The sequence below is a fragment of the Artibeus jamaicensis genome, unplaced genomic scaffold (genome assembly GCF_021234435.1).
Source record: "Artibeus jamaicensis isolate MK-2021 breed Jamaican fruit bat unplaced genomic scaffold, CSHL_Jam_final contig_685, whole genome shotgun sequence".
NCBI lineage: Eukaryota > Metazoa > Chordata > Mammalia > Chiroptera > Phyllostomidae > Artibeus > Artibeus jamaicensis.
The window spans coordinates 8,912,092-8,934,010 of NW_026521924.1; the positions used below are offsets into that span (position 1 = coordinate 8,912,092).

The 21,919-nt window shown below is 41.7% G+C and overlaps 1 protein-coding gene across 1 annotated transcript in view; it reads left to right on the forward strand.

Annotated features, from left to right (window-relative positions):
• The first annotated feature begins 312 nt into the window (after nt 1–312).
• HAO1 (hydroxyacid oxidase 1) overlaps nt 313–21,919 on the forward strand; it is a 53,515-nt gene continuing 31,908 nt past the window's right edge. Inside the window, exons 1-2 of the mRNA XM_037147735.2 lie at nt 313–496; nt 6,274–6,425. Of these exons, the coding sequence (XP_037003630.2) occupies nt 360–496; nt 6,274–6,425 (289 nt within the window). The 5' untranslated portion in view covers nt 313–359. The remainder of the gene's footprint in view (nt 497–6,273; nt 6,426–21,919) is intronic.

Here is a 21,919-nt window from a genome sequence, read left to right on the forward strand (position 1 = left end):
AGGCACCCACCCTGTGGAAGGAACAGCCTCAGGCAGAACTGAGCCCAGAGAGGACCCCTGCGAGTACTTCCCTCAAGTCCTGAATTTCAGCTCAGTGCCCTGCCTTTGAAATGTGACAGACGTCACCGCCTCCCCAACCCCAGTTCTTATGGCTTAGGTGTTGCTCTTTTTTGGCTGATAGCTGCGAATGAAATTTCAAAGTCTAAGCATATGTTTGCTCACGTACTATTACACCAGAGAACCAAATCTGAACTTTGGAAAAAGTCTATTAATAATTGACCAATAACAGAATTTTCAAGATATAGAAGGCAACATGGGAAAAAAGTAAAATCAACCTGGAATTGCAATAACCTGTGAAAATGTCCACCCGGCTCCTTTGTATCAGTGATTATGAACAACGGGCTAAATCAGTACTTCCGAAGTCTATCTACGACTATTATAGGTCTGGGGCAAATGATCAGGAAACCTTGGCTGAAAATATTGCAGCATTTTCCAGGTAAGAAATCTTAGTTTTAAGGCATGTGTTAAAATTATACATTCTACCAAAATAAGTTCTCCTAGTTATCAATGGTGATGATGTAGAATTATTTGTCTAGATATACGCTTAGCAGAGAGGGGGAAATTTGGGGGCTTGTGAGAAATTTTGGGCTTTAGCTTGTTGTAAAATATTTCAAGCCTGGGATTATATTGGACAACTGACTGCAAAAGCCAACCCTAAATTTCCTCACCTGGAATTCCGTGGATTAACTATTTAACTGTGTGTGAAAATAGTGGTGAATTCTGACAACCCCCTTTTCTTTGTCTCTGAGTGTGGCAGTGTTCACCATGCAGGAAGGAGCGTTTCATGCAAGACCACATTAAATGCAGGAGAAGCATCTTCCCCATTGAGCCAGAACAGATTATTGCCTCAAGTGTTCCCAAACTGCTGGCTTTTCCCCTTGTCATTCATTTTGATTACTGTCTTCTAAGCTTTCACTTTGGATTTCAATTTGTCTCCGTAGCATTACTCTTTCAACTTTGCTGTTTTATCTCTCCTCCGAAGAAAGCTTCCTCTCTTTTCCCAAGCCTGTCTTCTCTCGACTTTCATATTTCAAAGCATAAGATGGTGGGTGTCATGGTTTATGTGTTTTTGCCTGTAATAAAAACAAGAAGCAAAATAACTTTAAAAGAGTATTTTATCTCCCAGCAGTTACAAAAATGGTTTACTTGCTCAAAAAGGCAAGAAGAGCCCTCATACGTGGGAGTCTTTCAGACTCAGCCATCTACAGTGGGCCTTTAGTGAAGCCAATGAGTGTCATGGGCGCTCAGTGATGGTGATAAATCAAAGGGGAAAATGGCAGAAATTATCCAGGGAAAAGATTCTGCCTTCCTTCTTGATTTCTTTTTTGGTATAGAGCAAAGTCCCTCAAAATCGCTCTCCCTGGGTGAATTAGGAGAAACGAGACCATGCTAACCAAGGCGTTCGTTGGCAAGCAGTGTAGATTCCCTGAAAATCAGCATAGGAGCTCCAGAATGGGGTGAAGTTTGGGGCCTCTCCCAAATTCCTGTTAGCCTTGACTTTGTCTCAGGATGTTCCTTGGAAACCAAATGAGCTGAAAAGATGCTGGAATAGCCATGGGAAGGGAAAAGTTGGTTAAGAGTAGAGAAGGGGCTAAAAATTCTTGAGGAGATTTTACTGCAGCAAACATCCGGGACTGTCTCCTGTCTGACATCTCAGCGCCTCTTTTGCTGTGTAACTTGCTGGGTGACCCCTCGTCCCTCACCCTGTGATGAGCTGATCACATGGAACTAAGAGTGGATTTTGTGCCAGGACAGTTGTGGCCTTGGGGTGATGGGGGATGAAGGGAATCAATCTGAAATCTCTCATTCTGATTTAAACGAAGACTACAAAACAAGCAGACCTCAAATAACCTGTCATAACACAATGACAGGGTACTTTAAAGACACGTATGGGATTTATGTACCTCTCCCTCTGACAGCACAACAGAAGATCATTCACAGTGACAGCTTTTCTCTTGCTGCACTGAGCTCTGACAACCACGTTTCAGAGTTGTGGGGACATGAGCCACTTACGTGACCCAGGGGTTGCTTGGAGACATCTCTGGGTAACACTTGGACTCTAATATTATTGCGTGTCTCTCAATAAAAGAATAAATAAAGTCAAATGGATAGAACCACCTGGAAGAGCAGAGTATTCTACTCTTGGTCTGACCTGATTGGAGTTAATTCCAAATAGAACAGTTATTTGCCATGGCCAGACAGCTCAGCTGGTTGGAGCGTTGTCCTGATGTGCCCAGGTTGAGGGTTCAATCCCTGGCAGGGCGCATGTAGGAGTCAACCAGTGAGTGAAACAACAAATCCATGTTTCTCTCTCTCCCTTCCTCTCTCTCTCTAAAAATCAATCAATCAATCAATCAAATAAATAAAACAGTAATTTGATTCTCGCATATTAACTCAATGTATCTGTCTCAAGCATGGTTTTCACATATTCTGTGGCTTATTGTGGAATTGTCACTGGTAGAAAATGATTCTACAGTTTGGGCATTTGGAAGTTTCATGATGTTAGAAAAGGAAGCTAGTCTCATTCGCTTATTGACACTTCTAAATAACAGATGGTAAAAGTCATATCATTCTCTCTCTTTAGTATTTGAGAAGCAATATAAACGTACCAGTGGCATTTTCGGTATGCTTTTCATAAGGTGTAAATGTCACAGAATCATCTAGCTAGTTTGTAAAATGGGTAAGGATGTTGCTTTATGCTCTTGCATTATGAAAAGCAACTAGTTGTCACCTATTTTTGAGGATTCATGTGGAAGGGGATTTCAGATCCCAACTGCTTCTTCCTTCTCCTCCTTCCCTCCGTCCTTTCATCCCCTCCCTGCCACTGCTCCCCCTCCTCCCCACAGCCGCGGTTTCTTCTTCATCCAGACAAGTGTTCACACACACGCACACACACACGCACACACACACACACACACAGGCACACACACAATCATGCACCATTTCAGGAAGTTTAAGGGGATGAAGAAATCATTAAAAAATGAATGGTAAATTGTGCTGCTATGAACATTGTGGTGCATAGGTTCTTTGATATTGATGTTTTAGGATTTTACAATAGCCAAGAGTTGGAAGCAACCTAGGTGCCCGTCAGTAAATGAATGGATCAAAACATTGTGGTACATATACACAATGGAATTCTATGCTGCAGAGAGAAAGAAGGAGCTACTACCCTTTGCAACAACATGGATGGAACTGGAAAGCATTATGCTGAGTGAAATAGGCCAGGTGTAGAAAGACAAATACCATATGATCTCACCTTTAACAGGAAGCTAAACAACAAAACAAACAAGCAAGCAGAAAAAAAAAAACCAAAAAACAAAGACACTGAAATAGAGAACAAGGGGATAGTGACCAGAGGGGAGAAGGAAGGGAAGTTAAGGGGAAAAAAGGGGGAGGGATTTGGAGGAACAAATAGGAAGGACACAGGGACGAGAACTAAGGGGGGGTGGAAATGGGAGGGAGGTGGGGAGCAAGGGGCGGGGGAGGCTGGGATGGGAAAAATAGACAAAAAACTGTACTTGAAAAATAACTAAATAAAATTTAAAAAAATGAATGGTAAACAATAAGATTATGAAAACTGTGGTATATCTTATATACATATATTTTATGTTTCAAATGCTTAGCATAAAAACAATGAGGAAAAGTTAGAATGCAGTGTGATCACCTCCCAGGATTAATAAGACCTTAATTCACTGTGTCCAGTTGGTGGGATTCAGTAACAGCACTCGGCATAAACAGCTGGATGGTGAGGGAATGAATGCCTTCCTTCAACAGAGCAGCCCCTTTGGGAGTGCGTGTCACCTGATTTGTTGATAAATAAAATTTGAGCCCTTGGTTACATGTGAAGTGTGGGTCAAAAGTCCTGTTAAAAGATTCCCATCTTCAGCCTACCTCCTTTACTCAGGTATCTTTTTTTTTCCATCCTTAAAAAATGGGTTATTATTCAATTTGTTCATTTGTTTTGTCAATCTTCATATCCTTTACCAAAGTGGAGGTCTCAGAAGAGCACAGTCCACGGTTATAGTCAACTCCTATTTTATGTACAATTTGGGGTAAAAAGATCACTGAAATTGGGGGTGGAATTGGGTGGGGCTTACCGACAGAGTTCGTTGTAATTGCTCTTTGGAAAATATCAAAATGTGGAGGACTTTTTAGAGCACATACATTTTCCCACTCTATTGCTTTTTGTCTAATTTTGTCTAGGAATCGCAGGTTGTGCATTCGCTGATAAGTCTCTCTAGTGTCGTCCTCTGAACAAAAAAAGATGGGTAGGGAAGCTGCACCACACAGTTAAAGTAACTGCGCCACCATGTGGACAAGTGTAAAGATACAGCCTGAGATGGAACTGGACCTTGTGTTAAGTGGGAATTAAACTTTTAAAAACGTCTTTCTGCCACAGTCACATAGGCACATATACACATATGCACACAGCTGATACCCTGCAGTTCTGTGCGTGTTTTTCATAAAAGCTTCCATTGTTTGCTTAGCTCCGAGTAAATATTAATGTCTTCTAAGACCTGCACTTCAATGGCTGCTATTAAAATCTTTTTCTTTCATTCTAATAATACACTTGGCGGTGATTGGTAATAAAAACTCTCTTTAAGGCTTCTGCCTTGCCCCCTTCAAAATGGAGATAAAAGAATCATGCAGTGAGGGTCAGTGGAGAAGAAAAGACGTCCAGCAGCCGAGCATGTGGTGTGCTGGAAAATAATGACGATCATGATGTTCAAAGGAATTGCAAAGAAATCACACAGTAAAACTTCTTTATTACGCTTCTCAGGGGCTGGATGTTTTTACTTCATCATGTGAGGACGGGTTAGGTTACAGAGTGTTAGCTATTGCTCACAGCAATGTGAAGGCAAAATTTCTGCTTCCGCTACAGGAAGTAGGCTTCACTTAAGACTTTGGGGGTTCTATTTATTTTGGTTACTCCATTACTAAATCACACTTCACTACATTAACTGAAAAGCTTGATATCCTGGAAGCAAAGTTAAATCTAGGTAATGGACGCTAAGTGCAGGGTAGGTATGTAAGTGTGTGCTCAACGTTTATTGTCTCAATGCTCATTAGAATAGGGCTGCATTTTCTTCTGCTTAAATTGGTTACTAAACGAGGAGCAAAATAATTCCGAACAAACAGGAGATACAAATTTTGCTGAGAGAAAAGAGAACTAGCTCTCCTGTAAATTTTGCTAGTGAACTTTTGGTTTTTGGTTTTGGTGTTTTTAATTGCAACACAAAACAATTGCAGGAAAAGGCGTTTAAGATCATGTTCAGTTGTCGAAAATTTTTTAAGTCAACAACTCCAATCTTTGCCAAATAACATTTTTGAAGAATACACTCAATTTTATACTGAAAAACCATTATCTTCCCTTATTATTATACTTCAATGCATACAGAATTCAGCTTAAGGATTTTAAAAAAGGAAACATAATTTTAAAAGGAACTGCCTGAGGAAGTTCCTCTGTATACTATCTTCATTCAAATGGCTTGGAGGAAGTGAAATGAACACTCTGTTCACACACACACACACACACACACAACTAAGTGAATGTTCATAGTAACTTTATTTATAATTGTACCGAATTGGAAACTTCCTAAATGTTTCTTATCAGGGGAATGGGTAAATAAACTGTGCTACCTTCTTACCACTGAATACTCTTCAGCAACCAAAGGGAACAATCTTCTGATGCTTGTAACAATGTGGATGAATCTCACATGCATTATGCTCAGTCGATGAAGCCAGGCTTCCACACCTGCATACAGTATAATTCCATTTACATGACATTCTTGCAAAATAAAACTATAGGGACAAACCACCCACAGATTGATGGTTATTAGGGGAGGTGGCAGGGGAGACCTTCGCTACAAAGGCTAATGGAGACACTTCTCAGGACAGTAAACTGTTCTAGATCTTGACTGTTTTGGGAGGTATACGACTGTATGCATTTGTCAAGGCTCAAAAAACTTTACACTCAAACGAGTGAACTCTCCTGTATGTATGTTAAATGTACCTCGCTTTGAACAATGGCTTGAGAAATTCCTTATTATCTTATTGCTGTCTATCTCAACACACATTCCAATTGCCCCTTTAGCTCTGAAAGTAATTTGCTTGGTGGGAAAAATAGAAGAAATTTTTCTCTTTTTAACTCATCTTTAACGTCAAAGCTCTAATTATGCTTTTGAAATTCTAAAACTTTTTTTTTGACCCTAGATGGAAGCTCTATCCACGGATTCTCCGGAATGTTGCTGAAGTAGACCTGTGCACGTCTATTTTAGGCCAGAGAGTCAGCATGCCAATATGCGCTGCGGCCACGGCCATGCAGTGCATGGCTCACGCGGATGGGGAGCTCGCCACAGTGCGAGGTAGGTGGAAGACCCTCCCCGACGGGGACGGGAGAGGACTAACGCTGAGGACCCCCTTCTCTGTGTGCACCACGCAGACACTTCCCTGGGTGTTTTCATAGCCAGCGGAGTTGACTGCGCCATCCAAGGGCCTGCCCTTGCACGTTATGCAAGTCCATTTTTGAACAGTATAGTTCTGGTTTTATCAGGTATAGAATGAGGATACAAATAGTACGACCCTCTTTGGGTTGCGCACACAATATAAAATGCTTGAAACAGTGTCTGGCACACAGTAGTGGCTTAATAACTTTAGTTATATTATGAGTATTAAGATCAACATCTTAGAAAATAGAGGTCTGAGTAATTGACTCACCCTAGGTCATACTGCTAGGTAGTGGGGGACATGGGGTTTAACCTCATGGCTACCTTATTTCAAAGCCCTTCCTGCTTCCCCCAAACCCATGGGATTCTCACAATGAAAGAGCAAATGCGGCAACCTGATTGGTTGTGTTTTCTGCCATGATTTTGGACCACGATTTTATTTATTTTTTTTAGCCGATGGGTTATATTCCCAATAGAGCTTTTCCAACTGCCTGAGGAGAAGGGAGGGATGAGAAATTTAAAGATGATGTAAAGAAATTTCTTATTAGGGCTAATTTGCTAACTTCCCAGTCCTCCAGAAACTGTGAACATTGAGAAGTTATTCACAATGATTAATCTCCCCACATTCTGCTTCAGAAACTCATAAAGTCAGAACGGAGCCTATCTGACTTCTTTTGAATCTGAGCAGGGCAGGTAATTCAGGCCCAAAGAGCAGCAACCGAATACTGTTTTAAAGGATTTTCGTTCTGAAAATTAAGGATCTTGTGAATTTATATTCGTCCTCAAAATATCTTCCGCAGAATTCTGCTAGGGATATCAGCATGAGCCTGTGAGTCTGTACTGGGGTCAGAGCCTGGGGCTTTCTTTAATTCTAGGACTATGCACAGACAAGTGGCCCTGGGGCCCCAGCCATTTGTCTACAGTGATCCTGAAATTCAGGCAGGGAGAAGAAAAAGGGAGGAGGGATTCTAGGTGGATGTCTATTTGAAGTGGGGATGGTAGACACCTTCCCAATCATGCCATAGACAACAACCATTCAGATCAAAGCAAATAAATCCACATAAGAAAATGAAACTTCCACGATCTAAAATTTTTATTAAAAAATGACAACAAATGACCAACTTATAAAAAGTAAAAAAAAATAATAATAAAACACTGCAAAGGGTTAATGTCCTTTCTGTGTAAAAAGCCCTTATAATCGAAAAATGAAATAAGATACAGCACAAAATTGATGAAAACAGACAACTAAAAAAAGACATAAAGAGGAAATTCATAAATGGGATGATAAAATGGCCAGTTAAAAAATGGCCAATAACAGCGATTAGGCAAGAAAAGGAAATAAAAGGCATCCAAATAGGAAAGGAGGAAATAAAACTGTCAGTGTTTGCAGATGACATGATAGTGTACATGGAAAATCCTATAGACTCTACCCAAAAACTGCTCAAACTAATTAATGAATTTGGCAAAATAGCAGGATACAAAGTCAATATCCAGAAATCAAAGGCATTTTTGTATACTAACAGTGAGTCAGCAGAAGCAGAAATCAAGAAAAAAAATCCCATTTGATATAGCAAAAAGAAAAATAAAATATCTGGGAATTAAACCTAACTAAGGAGGTAAAAGACCTATATGCAGAAAACTACACAGCCCTGAAGAAAAAAATCAGGGAAGACACAAACAAATGGAAACATATACCTTGTTCATGGATTGGAAGAATTAATATCATCAAAATGTCCATACTACCCAAAGCAATATACAGATTCAATGCAATACCTACTAAAGTACCAATGGCATATTTCACAGACATAGAACAAACACTTCAAAAATTTATATGGAACCATAAATGAGCCCGAATAGCAGCTGCACTTTTGAGAAAGAAGAACAAAGTAGGAGGGATCATAATACCTGATACCAAACTGTATTACAAGGCCACTGTAATCAAAACAGACTAGTACTGGCATAAAAACAGGCACATGGAGCAATGGAACAGAACAGAGAGCCCAGAAATCAACCCAACTGTCTATCTCAATTAATATTCGACAAAGAGGGCAGTAATATAAAATGGAATAAAGATAGCCTCTTTAACAAATGGTGTTGGGAGAACTGGACAGCTACATGCAAAAAAATGAAACTTGAGCACCAACTTACACCATACACCAAAATAAATTCAAGGTGGATAAAAGACTTAAATATAAGCCATGACACCATTAAATTCCTAGAGGAGAACATCGGCAAGAAAATCTCAGATATTTCATGCAGCAACATTTTTGCTGATACGTCCCCTAGAGCAAGGGACATAAAGGAAAGAATAAACAAATGGGATCTCATCAGAATAAAAAGCTCCTGCATGGCTAAAGAAAACAGTATTAAAATAAAAAGACAACCAACCATATGGGAAAACATGTTTGCCAATGATACCTCAGACAAAGGTTTAATCTCCAAAATATACAAAGAACTTACACGACTCCACTTTAAGAAGACATCGAACCCAATTAAAAAATGGGAAAAGGACTTGAACAGACACTTCTCCAAGGAGGACATACAGAATATTCAGAGACACATGAAGAGATGCTCAATATTGTTAGCTATCAGAAAGATGCGAATTAAAACCACAATGAGATACCACTTTACACCAGTCAGGATGGCCATCATAAACAAAGCAACAAACAACAAATGTTGGAGAGGTTGTGGGGAAAAGGAGACCTTAGTTCACTGTTGGTGGGATTGCAGACTGGTACAACCATTATGGAAAACAGTATGGAATTTTCTCAGAAAAATAAAAATCGACCTGCCTTTTGACCCAGCAATTCCACTGCTAGGATTATTTCCTAAGAATACTAAAACATCAATTTCAAAGAACCTATGCACCACAATCATAGCACCTTTACAATAGCCAAGAGTTGGCAACCTAGGTGCCCATCAGTATGAATGGATCAAAAAATGGTGGTACATATACACATAATTCCAGCAAGAGAAAGAAGGAGCTACTACCCTTTGCAACAACATGGATGGAACTAAAGCATTATGCAGTGAAATAGGCCAGGTGTGAAAGACAAAATACCATATGATCTCACCTTTAACAGAAAGCAAACAACAAAACAAACAAGCAAGCAGAATAAAAACAAAGACACTAATAGAGAACAGGGGGACATACCGAGGGAAGAGGAAGAATTTAAGGGGGAAAAGGGGAGGGATTTGGAGGAACAAATAGAAGACACAGCGAGAACTAAGGGGGGTGGAAATGGGAGGGAGGTGGGGAGCAAGGGGCAGAGGGGGCTGGGATGGGAGAAATAGACAAAAAAACTGTACTTGAAAAATAACTAAATAAAATTATTGAAAAAATGGCCAATAAACATGAAAATTGCTCAATTTCAAAAATAAGTTAAATTATGATCATATTATATTTTATGAATATCAAATTATTATTTTAAGATTATGCAGTCTGGTCCTGGACAGGTAGCTCGGTGAGTTCCAGTGTTGTCCCAGTTCACCAAGGTTGTGGGTTTGATCCCTGGTCTGGGCAAACACAAGAAGCAACCAACAAATGCACAAATAACTGGAACCAAACATTGATGTTTCCCTTTCTCTCTTTCCTTTCCTTTCTCTCTAAAATCAGTAAAAAAAATATATACAGTTTGATGAAGTTAGAAGGACAATGTGTATTTTTAAATACTATTGACAAGAGGGAACAGTGAAATCATCATTCTAGAAAATAATTTGGCACTGTGTGTCAAAATTTTAAGAATGTGAATTCTCTGTGATGATGTAAATTCTCTTCTAAGAATTCCAAGGAAATAGTAATGATTCTGAGGAAAGACATTTTTCCAAGGACATTCATGTCTCTGTTATTTTTAATAGGAGGGAAGTTGGGAAAAGAACACACAAATGTCCCATAACTGGAAATAGGTTGCAAAAAAGAGGGTACATTAAAAATGGGATAAATTATGTAATAATCATATTGTAGACAGAGTGTAGTGGTGTGGAGAGAAGTGAAAATATAAGCAAAATTTTAAAGCAGTTGTTTACAAACAATAGAAAGATGCTAAAATACACTTATTTTTAAAGATTAAGAAGCAAACTGGTCTTTACAAGTGTTTATATATGACTGATAGGATTATTCCTGACTTTATATTCTTCCTATTTTTGGTCTATACTTATAAAATTTCCTTGAAATTATTTTGTAAGAAGAAAACAATAAAAACTAAATGTACAAGAGGAAAGAAAAATGGAAAAGGGACCATGAAGAGAATGAAAAAGAACCAGAGAAAGTAAAAGAAGGCAGTAAGCAGGGCTCACTTTGTAAAACACCCTGTAGCCTGCAAATTGCTTGTGCACGTATTACTTCGGTACGTGGCAGGGGTCCCTCTGCCCATTGTGTGGGTGCAGAGCTAGAGTTCCAGAGAAAGTGGGTTTTCGTAGCTAGTGAATGACAGGACTTACTCTCCACCTCCCTTCTGGTGGGTCTCAGATCTGTGCTCCTTCCTTTGGACAGGTGGAAAGAAAAATGAGAAGAAGGCTTACTTCCAAAGTGTAGTACGATAGCCTGGGTTAGACTAATTTATCCAACATGATTTCCTCCTGGCCCCAACCACGAGGCATTATTAAATGCCTATCTTATTATTCCTTTACATTTCTTTGCCAAACACTTATAAAGTAAGTAGCATGTTCCAGGCACTATCCTAAATACAAGTATTAAAACACTGAATCCTTTGAACAGCCCAAAGAAGTAGTGTTGTTATGAAGCCCATTTTACGCAGCAGATGAACAGCTTGCCCAGAGTCACATACAACAATCCATGAGGATGGGGTTCAGACCAGGCCACCTGGCTCTAGATCCTGGGCTCTTAACCTTGAATTTCCAGAAAAATCCCATCAAATGTCACGAGAGGAAGCCCATTTATCTGTCAGTTACAGTCTCCTAACAGTAATTAGTTTATCACCTGACGACCCGACTAAACAGGTGATGGGATACTTGGCAGCCCCTGGGAGGATCAGGCAGAACCAAGGTGAGGTGCTGTGCAGACAAGAGAAAGCAATGGCTGGTTACACACACTGCCCTGGAGCATCTGTTCCAGATCAGGTTCCTGTCTGGGCAGTGACATCCCAATTTACATTCCAGATTTGTAGTAGAACCCTCCCTCCAGGATTTAAACATCGTTAAGGTTTTCTTCTACATTCCAGTGACCACCTATGGGTTGATGGTCTATTTAGTATTGAGACCAAAAGCCAATGGTGATTGGCTCATCACAAAGAGTACTCCTTGGTGGGCATGTCTTGGCTGTGGGATGGGTAGGTGCCCCAGAGGGACAGGATGTGTGCCTTGGTGCCTGGGATATACTCCCCTGTTACTTACCATTAGTATTAGGACCTGCAACTCTTTGCCTGCCATTTTCTCTGACAGCAGAATGACAAATGTGAGGATGGGTGGGTTGAGAGTGGGTGAGTGGGAGGGACCCCACAGCTGACGATGCACAGGAGTTTTAGCAGTGCCCCATCTCTCTTTGGTCAGGATCACTGACACGTTGCTAACGGTGTAGCCCAGGGCTCCCAGTGGGACCGAGCCTCCATTGCCCTCAGAAGTTACCTGCTCATTAACTCCCACTTCCTCAACTACCTTCCCATCCCTCTCACTTTCCTACTCCATCAACTTACCTTGTGCTTATTCCCAGATTAAAGACTTACTCATATATCTGTCTTGTTGTTGGCTTCTGGAAGGATGCAAGCCAAGGTGGGGGTTATAGACAGCCACAAGCCAATTTAAAGAAGAGGATAAAGGCATTCATGTTTGGTCGAGATTATTTCTTTTCTCGAAACTCAGAAAAATTGACACGGCATTAAGCGGCTTATATTTCATTTACTTTATTGTTTCAAAATATGGAAATTCTCTCAAGCAAGCCTGATCCTTGTGTTACAGAACAGACCCAAGTGGGGTACACAATATACTATTACTGAAAGGACCCCCCCCCCCCGCCACTGGGTTTGCTATGCTCGCTGCCAGAGGAAAGACGTCTCTCAATGCCAGAGATTTGTGAAAAGGAAAGGAAAGGTTTATTTAAAGCTATGCAGACTGAAGTCCTTTAGAATACCCACAAGATACACACAGTCCTTCCTTCTTTCTCTGCCCTAATCTAGGGTACTGTATCTCAGGGGAGGAAGTGGAAGTCCGTGATTGAGGCTTCTGGCATCATTGGCTGTGTCACTGCCAGGATCTCCAGTTAATCCAAAGCCATGTGGCACCTTCTCATGGCCCACCAGCCATGGCCTCTCTGGTGGGCCAGGATTCTTAAGAGTACTTTCACCCCTTTTCTTTCAGGCAAAGTCTCTCCTGCTTCCTCAGCTGTGTGGCCCTCACTTTTGCCAATGCTCTGGGGTCCCCACTTTGCCAAAGCTGCATGGTTCTCTCTCACATGGCTGCAGAGTCTGGGTTTAAATCCTGAAGCCAGTATTTCTCTGCTGCCCCATTTCTGACTCCTCCTACAATCGGTCACACCAGCCAGCATTCCTGTATCCTTCCAGCTTTACTGGGTTGCCATAGTGAGTCTGGGCAGGCATGACCCTATGGTGTGGAGCTAATCATCTCCAGGCTCTCACTCAAGCACTGTAACCAGGGGCAGTTGCTTCCCAGTTACATCTTGGGTGGAAGTCATTTCCATCCCCCTGGCTCAGAGCAAGGCCACAGCTATTTAACATATCTATGCAACCAGTTAGATGTTATAGATATGTTAAATGACCATGCCAGAGGTTAGCTGCAAAACTATTGCTATGCAGAATAGCTCTCAATGGCCCTGCTTCATGTGTCCCATCCCCCAGCTCAGACTTGTGGGGGTGAGGACATCATATATATTTTTCTAATATTTCCTGGATACCTTGACTTCTGGACCCCATTCCAAATTCCTATTTGGGGCCCCCTCTCTTGGCTGCACACTTGGGGAAATTGTGAAGTCTATGGAAGATGTTTAGAGGACTTTTTTCCCCACCCTTTTAATGATCTGGTCCCAAATTAAGGTTTCCTGTTTTCAGGGGTTGGGGCCAAGTTCGAGAGCCTGGGGTTAGTGAGCAATTCTCTCCAGAGGAAGTTTCCCCTTCAGCCTGGTCAGTAAGTAAGTGTAGGTGAGGTTTATTCAAATCCCCAGAAAACAGTCTGGCCTGAATCATTAAAATGGGCTTCCAGAAAGTTCTGGGAGTTGCCATGGTATCACAAGCTCATCTCTCCAGACTTCTTCACAGGGGGCTTCAAGGGCTTTTGGCCTTTATTCTCAGCACTGCGGGCACATCCGCAGTGTAAACTGGGAACAGAGCTCTGCTTCCTCACATGGCTGTGTGGTCGTGGAGGGGCCAGTGGAGCGACTCTTTTGTATTTTTCATTTCCAAAGTGGCGAGGAACATGTGATTTCAGATAAACAACAAATCATTATAATTGTGTGCCCTGTATGTTTATTTGGTATATGTGGCAGCTCTAACTGAATAAAGCTCTCACCTTTAGGGGTTCTTGTGAGGATTACATGAGAGCAATGCTAGGGAAAGCTTCCCAAAATGTGGTATACTTCTTGTTTTCTTCCCAGAGTTCAGAGTTCCCTATATCTTTCTTTTGTACATATGGAAAACAGTTTTTGAAATGTACCCGCCATGTGTGCCTTCATGGGATTGAAAATGGCTCTTTTTACTTTGCTAAAGACATTTTTGTTTGTTAAGTGTTATTCGGGAACTTCAAAAAATGGCTTTAAGGGCCAGGCTGGTAACATAAATGTCCAAGGAGGGAGGAAGTTCAGAAAACAGCAATGCAAGTTCCTTGGTGGAGACCAGCAAAACCTGAGATTGCAGGTTCCGTCCAAAGCGGGCAGCCCCGGCTTGGTGCCGGCTAACTGGTGCCCAGAGGGCGCTGCTAATCTTCAAAGTTTTAAGAGAAGCCAGAAATCTTGATTTTTATGTGCAATCTCTTGGCTTTTAAACATTGGCAAATAAATCAAAATTGGGGCAACAATGTGTGGGCCAAAGCAAATACTTCTGTGGGCTACACCTGTCTGATCAGGCTGGGACAACTGATTTATGTGGAAATTCACCACCAACTGGCTTTGCTTCTCCTGACAGGTCCTTTGCGCTCTCTAGGATTACCTTGTGTCCTCATTGATAAAGTGAGCTGCTTCGGCGAGATCGGTGGTTTGCTTACCGTGTCCAAAGGAGCCTGGGGTTGTAGCCAAGGATCTCAGAGAAGTTAGGTTCCATTATGACGTTGTGTATTGCAATTCAAACGAACAGTTCTTTAAAGAGCAAGTTCTGCTGCTGAGACAAAAACAAAGGAAAAAAAAACTCCACAATGACCCTTGGCTGGGTGGCTCAGTTAGTCGGAGTGTTGTCCCTCTAACAAAAAGGTTGTGAGTTCGAACCCTGGTCAGGGCACATACGGGCGGCTGCTGATTTGTGTTTCCCCTACATTGCTATTCTCTCTCTCCCTCTCTCTTTAGAATCAATGACTATATCCTTGGGTGAGGATTAAAAACAAAATAAAACAACCCTTCTCAGTGCGAAAAAAAAACAAAAGCAGAAAGTTCCCAAGAGTAGATGATCTTTATAATTTTTTATATATATTAGTTTTGTGCCCACTTAAAATTTTATCAAATACATAAGAGAGATTGTAATGGAGTAGTTCGGAGCAGAGGTCTCTGGAAAACAAGGGAGATCCCTGAAAAGCAGACGAACTCCCCCAATTCTGCAAAAAGGCAAGAGGGGCAGAAGGGTGCCAAAGGACCCGAAGGCACGATACTCAAGGCACCTTGCAGAACAAAGGCGGTAACACAGCCCTGTGCTTTCCTGAAGGGACGGAGCTGTGGAAGGAGGCTACTGCCAGGGCAAACTGTAAACAGAGAAAATACGATGTTGAGAACTTGCGCTGGTGGAGTCACTGTCGACATGGCAGAGCGGGGGTGGGGGGGGTGGAGGGAAGCTCATGCAGCACCTGCATGGGCCGTGGGGGCCTGGATGCCCCACTGTGGACTAACAGATGCATGTGCCCCTCTGTGTGGCTGGGAATCTTTTGCCCTGACTATAGATGGCAGCCAAAAGAGGTCAAAGACACTGGGGAGCTGACAAACATAGCAGACACTGACACACCATAGGAAAACCCAGACACTCCCACTGTCTTCCTGTGCATGTGGAATTTCAGGAGTGCCTTTTACAAATAAAAGGCAGAAAGGCTCTCTCCTGAGTGTTCTTGCTCTCTCGCTTCTTGTGCTTCTGGTACAGATGCATGGTATGGACACTTCTCTCTGTTGCTTTGCAGCTGGGTGCAAGCTCTTTTCCTGGGCTTTGGCATTTGGACATTCTGGGCCTCTGCCCCTGCTTCCTGCCTGGATGGAAGGCTTCTGGGACCAGGAGATGCTGGGCCCACCAGTGGCTTAGACCCCACGAGGATGGGAGCCCATGCCGGGAGACAGGGTCCTACACTGAGACATGTGCCTCCCTGGGCTCCAGCCTACGGGACACTGTGATCCAGTGTAACGTGGCACATGGTTTTGCCGCAAGAGGATGATGCCTCCGCAGCCCACTAGTGCACATGCCAGAGAGGACGGAGGTCTGTTGGTGTGACTGGTGTAAGCACAGATAAGCAAATGGGGAACTTCTGGGTATGGTGTTGGCCTTTTGGGAGCAGACGTTCTGGGTCTCGTGGAAGGGAGAGGCTCAGAGCAGAAGTGCTCTCAGCACCCCCCAGTTTGGAACCCTGTTAATAAAAACCTGTTTCCCTCAACACAATCGTTGGGTTATAGATAAGGGTGCCAGGTGGCCAGAGCCCAGTGTGCATGGTTACAAGAACATGCAAAGTAGAGAACCGACCTTTCTTAATTTTTTGAAATCCCATCTCTATCTTCTGCCTCTTATGCCCTGGAGAACGCAGGTCAGGGAGAGAGCTCTTGTGTGCCTCTGATTTTCCTTTTTCATAGCTGCATTCCTGGAATAGAGGAGAGCAAATAGATAGGGATTTATCTCTGGATCTCCCTGAAAACACAAAGAGTTGTTTAATAAATGCTACATAAATTTGAAAAGAGATACTTCAAAGTCTCGTGGAAAAAAATGAATGTGTATGTGCCAGGCAATTTGAATTTATTAACTCGTCTGTCCCTGAGCACCATCTGAACACACGTGGGCCCATCCTGAAAATGTGAAAACAGGCTTGCAAAGATTGAATACTTTTCTCAAGGTTATTTTTACATACGCAATGCTGTTAATAATATCCTGTTCAGCTACTGCTACTTCCAAACATTGTCAATGGCAGCAAGAACCCTAAGACAAGCGCTATGCCATAGTCTTGGAATATTAACTGCAAACGGTCTGTTTTTACAGTTTTCTCCCTTTAGCTTTGAAAGGATGCTACAAAATCAAAGTATATGAAACTCATTAGGAAACATGAGCCTTTATGTATAAATTTCAGAAACATAAATAAAGGGGCTTGAATTTTAAACAAACAAAAACTCAGCAAGAATTTTTCTTTTATCTTAACTGTTAAGATAGAAGGAAGCCAGCTGGGAAAGCCCTGAGTGGACGGCAGTTTGGCATGCATTGTATTGTGACTAAGAGATTTACTGCAGTAAGTGATCCAGTCAACAGTTGGACAATTGACAATCATTATATTTAAGCAGTCATATAAATTCTTGTACTTATAATGGCACACTCACTAGAAACTATTAAGTTGGTTTTTAATTTTTTATATAAACTTCAGGGATGATTACAAAATCATTTCTACAAGTATTTAACATATTGAAGGAAATAGCAATAATAAACATGAATGCTAGTAGTGTATAAGAGAGATGGTGTCTTCATGTTAACTCTTCATCTTGCAAGCTAAGTAGAGTATCTCTGACTTCTAAAGGAACTGATTAATAAATGGCTGCTCTTCACTGAGGCTTCTAGGACATTATCATGGAATTCCCTCTGGTTTTGTGCACAGTGGGTGTAATAAATTTTATTTCACCCTCTCAGGAGCTACATTAGCTCCTTTGCTCCATTTAAATGTGGAAAGGCAAGAAGAAAGAAAAAAAGGGATTAAACAAACATGCATTCGCCCCGTTGCTTCTAACTTGCCATACAGACAACCGCCACAGGAGGGAGCGCTGGGACCTCAAATACAGAGAAGTCCAGCCCACCTGACCTGTTCCAGGAATGCTCAGCGCATTAGCAAATTCTTATTAAACTGTCAAAAGAAAAAAAAAAGATTTTTAAAAGAAATTCCTGCCCCTGGATGCAATTAGAGGCTACCACACAGGATGTGATGGGCCATAAAACCATTAAATCTAAACACTTTCTTTTTGAGCCTAAAAGGCCAGAACATTCCAAAGTGAAGTTTGGGGACTCAGCGCTGACTTGACCACCTATCAAGGCGCAGGTGGAGCGGATTGCGGAGCAACACAAAGAGCCACACAGACCCCGGTGAACGGAATTAGGTGTAGGTGAGAGCTTTAGCCGTTGAATTTTCTGGATTTTCCGAGATTAAGTGATCAACCCTAACATTGAGTGAAAGACCATTCAGCAAGAAAAATGGTCATTTCCTTTGCTCCAGACCCAAACGATGTATTTTTGAAAGCTTTATTGATTTATATATTTATGTGTTGTACTAGGTGACCTAGTCGATATACATTTCAGCATAACTACGAGGAAAATATCCCCGTTATTCTCAATCTTCCCTAAATCCAGGAAAAACACCAGGTTCGCTTTAAGTGAAACTTTTGCTCTTTCTGAAGGGAGTGTCTTACGCACCAGAAGCTTGGACTTCACAGTCCTATCATTAATCTTCACAATAGACCTGCAAGGCGATCGTCATTTATTATTCCCGTCACCAGACGTGCAGGGAAAGCTTGCCCTTGCCTGGAGCCGGTCCGTGGTGAAGGCGGGGTTTGATCTGCTGCGTTCTAGAGTTGGACTCAGCTCTTTGCCTTTGTTCTTTTTAATCAGTTTTTACTGAGAAACAAGAGTAAGGAGGACTAATGGAGAAAACTTTGTCCAAATTACATCAGTTAAACACTTGACAGGAAATACCTCTGCAATATTGTATTAAAGAACATCAGTTCACACATTTTCTCATCTTCATTTTTAAATTACTTCAGCTGATTTATGTTTTGAGCTCTTTTTGCCAACAGTCAAAACTCAGTGGAGCCTGGTTGGTGTAGCTCAGTGGATTGAGCGCGGGCCTGAAAACCGGACAATCGCGGTTCGATTCCCAGTCAGGGCACATGCCTGGGTTGCAGGCAGTTCCCTGAAGGCCAGTTCCCAGCAGGGGATGCACGAAAGGCAACCATACATTGATGTTTCTCTCCCTCTCTCCTTCCCTTCCCCTCTAAAGATAAATAAATAAAATATTTAAAAAAAAGAAAAAAACTCAGTGGAATGCTCCTTCACACACACATTGCATACACACACATACATGTACATGTACACACATGTACATGCATACATTAAAAGACTGTAGACTTCATATATTATGCATATAATATACATAGTGTATAATTTGTATTTAAGTTTTTCAAAAATTATAGATTCAAGGTTTAAATAGCTATTAAAAATTAGACTTTAGTAATGTTAAAGACTAACGTCACAAGATATGACTTCGAAGATTTTGCACCCTAACTTGAGCTATTGGGCAGCTTTCTGGAGAGGACAAAATTGCTTCTTCTGGGATTATTAGTGTGCCTCATGGCGAAGCGTGACTTTGAGAAGTTGGGGGCTCATCTGTGCATCCCAACCCAGAGGCTGTTCAGTTGGGGGAGGCGTTGGACATCGTCATGTGCAGAGCTGATATTCCTCACGACAGTTTTGAAAGGGCATCTTATTATGGTGTGGTCTCCACCTGCCAGCTATGCCTAAACCTGACAAGTCGATACCACGAGGGAGTAATAACCCGGGAATCAGTGCATTACAGCTAAGTTTTATTCGGTTGCAGAGTTCTGTGCAGAGATGAAGAGGAGGCAGGGAAGGAGGGGCTAAGTTGTACTTGGGTCTAACTTTTCCTCAAGAATATTTCCATACAGGGAAAAAGAGTTCTCACCGTATAGTGACAGAGTGATCACTCGTGTCTTTACTCCCCGAACTCAGACAACAGACTGTGATGAAGGCACAGGAAAGATGCAATCAGGTTTCCTGGCCTTTCTTGGCAGTGTTTAGACTGACTGACTTTCCTAAATAGTAAATTAAGATTTGCTTGACCACTTCTAAGTATCGCAAGCATAATTGTAGTGGAAGTTTTGTTCTTTTCTTAGATTACTAACTTCAGAACATTCTTTTTCGAAGTTATCTCAGTGGTCATTTGAGACACTCATAAGACAATATTAATTGTGTCTTTAACAAACCTGTGTAATGGTAGTTCCTGTGCAAAGAAAAGTCGAGACACTCGGTGGCTGTGAGTGTGCACATCGATGCAAACACAACAGTGTGTCAGACCCTGAGCTGGGAACCACACGACCGCTTGGTACTTTGTCATACTTTGTCATTGCATATTTTCACCATTACACAGTGACTTCCTGTGCGGATGACAAAGAGCATTTTCTTAACAAACTTTCAGCACAGCTGTTTGGATGACTAAATTTTGCAGGAGCTTTTTAATCAAATGTACTTTAAAAAAACTTGAGGCCCTTTGATGGTATTACCCTCTTTCCTTCAAACACATCATTTGGGAAACTTAACTCACCTTTCCCATAAAGGAGAGCTATTTTCAAAAGAATCATTTGGACCCAAAGTAGCACATTGCTTCGTTGTTTTGTCCTAATCTGGGCGTGTGGTTGTCCCACATGAATCGATGTTCCACGTTATAGACATGTACTCCCGTTGATACGTAAGGTTTTATATTTTCCTTTCCTCGTTGTCATCGCGGCTGTGAATGAACATCATCCCCAAATGTATCACAACCCCCTTCCTCATCAGTCACAGCGTGGCAAACTTTACTTTTACCTGATGACTCAGCATCTTCTTTATATGTGTAAGCCTGACATTAAACATTTGGAAGCAATTTTACAATTGGTAAATGGTGCCTTCTCAGCTTTGAGTAACCTCTCTCTCTTCTTTCTCATCTTCCGCCATTTTACTTTTTTTTGTCATTTATTTTTGCTTCTATTCTAAAAGCCACGAAAGTGGGCTAATCCTGGATAATAAGCAAGTTTATAAAATACATCTGATGATGGTTAAGTATGCTGAAGGACTGTTACTATAGTGCAATTTAATACCTTGACTTTAAAATGAGTAAGAGATGAATGCATAAGAAAATGTGGCACATATATCCATGGCTCCCTCCATAGGGACATCAGTGGGGAGAAAAGACACAGTCATCAGCAGGTGACTGGTGATTGGAAAGCCACGCACCAGCCACTGCCTCCACTACCACCATCCACACATTTCTCCCACCTTTTTCTATAAGGTCCTATGTTTACCTGGACCATCAGGTACCTCCCATTAACTTGGATGAAGCCTTGTGAATGAAAATATCTACTTTGTTCTCAAAGTACCCTCCACGAACAAAAGCGAGAATATCATTGGGAAGCTTGTTAGAAATGCAGACTCTCAAGTCCCATTCCAGACCTACTGTGCCAGAATCTGAATTTTATCAACATCCCCATGTGATTCCTATGCACGTCAAAGCTTGAGAAGCATTGGAAAGAGTCTGAAATGAAAGTTCCTGGTGCTTCCTGACTAAAGGTGTAGGTTCAAACCCTCAAAGATGAAACAGTGTTAAATGCCGAATGAATGGCCCTCCCATTTGAAGACTCTCTAAGATCTTCTGAGAGCCAGCTGATTTCAGGACAGCTGCCTAAAATGCAGCAGGAAGGAAGAGGCAGACTCTAGATAAATGAGATAGATGTGTACAAAGTGGTTTTCAAAGGACTGGGACAGGTAAGCTTAGTGTCCTGCCCCCTGAAACTCCTTAAAAGTCCTTAATAGATTTTCTGTCTTCTCTTCTCCACATCCAGATTATCTGGATCAGAAGTAAACATTTTCATTAAGGCCTGAGGTAAAGCAAAACCCCACCGAAATCTAGAAGCGCATTGCATTTCTTAGTCATAGGGAAGATTCTACCAGCTCGTGCTGTTTTACAAAGCTCTAGTCCATTTCAATCACTGTACACTGGAGTTTAGGATTTACATCAACCCCAAAAGTGGCTGCATTTGTATCTGAGTTGATAGAGACCTCTGTAGTGGATTTCAAGTTCCACAGCGTAGGAAATTGAGTTAACTCTCTAATGAATGGTAGTTTGGGCATGCTGAACTGCGCTCAATCTTCTGCCAGCTCATGGCAGACCCTTGTAGCATTTCCCACCCTAGGGCATGTGATGTAACTCTAATAAGAAACTACTGTGAGTGTGTCTGAGTGTAACTTTTGTTCTGTTAAACAGAACGCACCAACATTTCCCACTTGCGCACAGCCTGTTTCATGGTGGTGAGA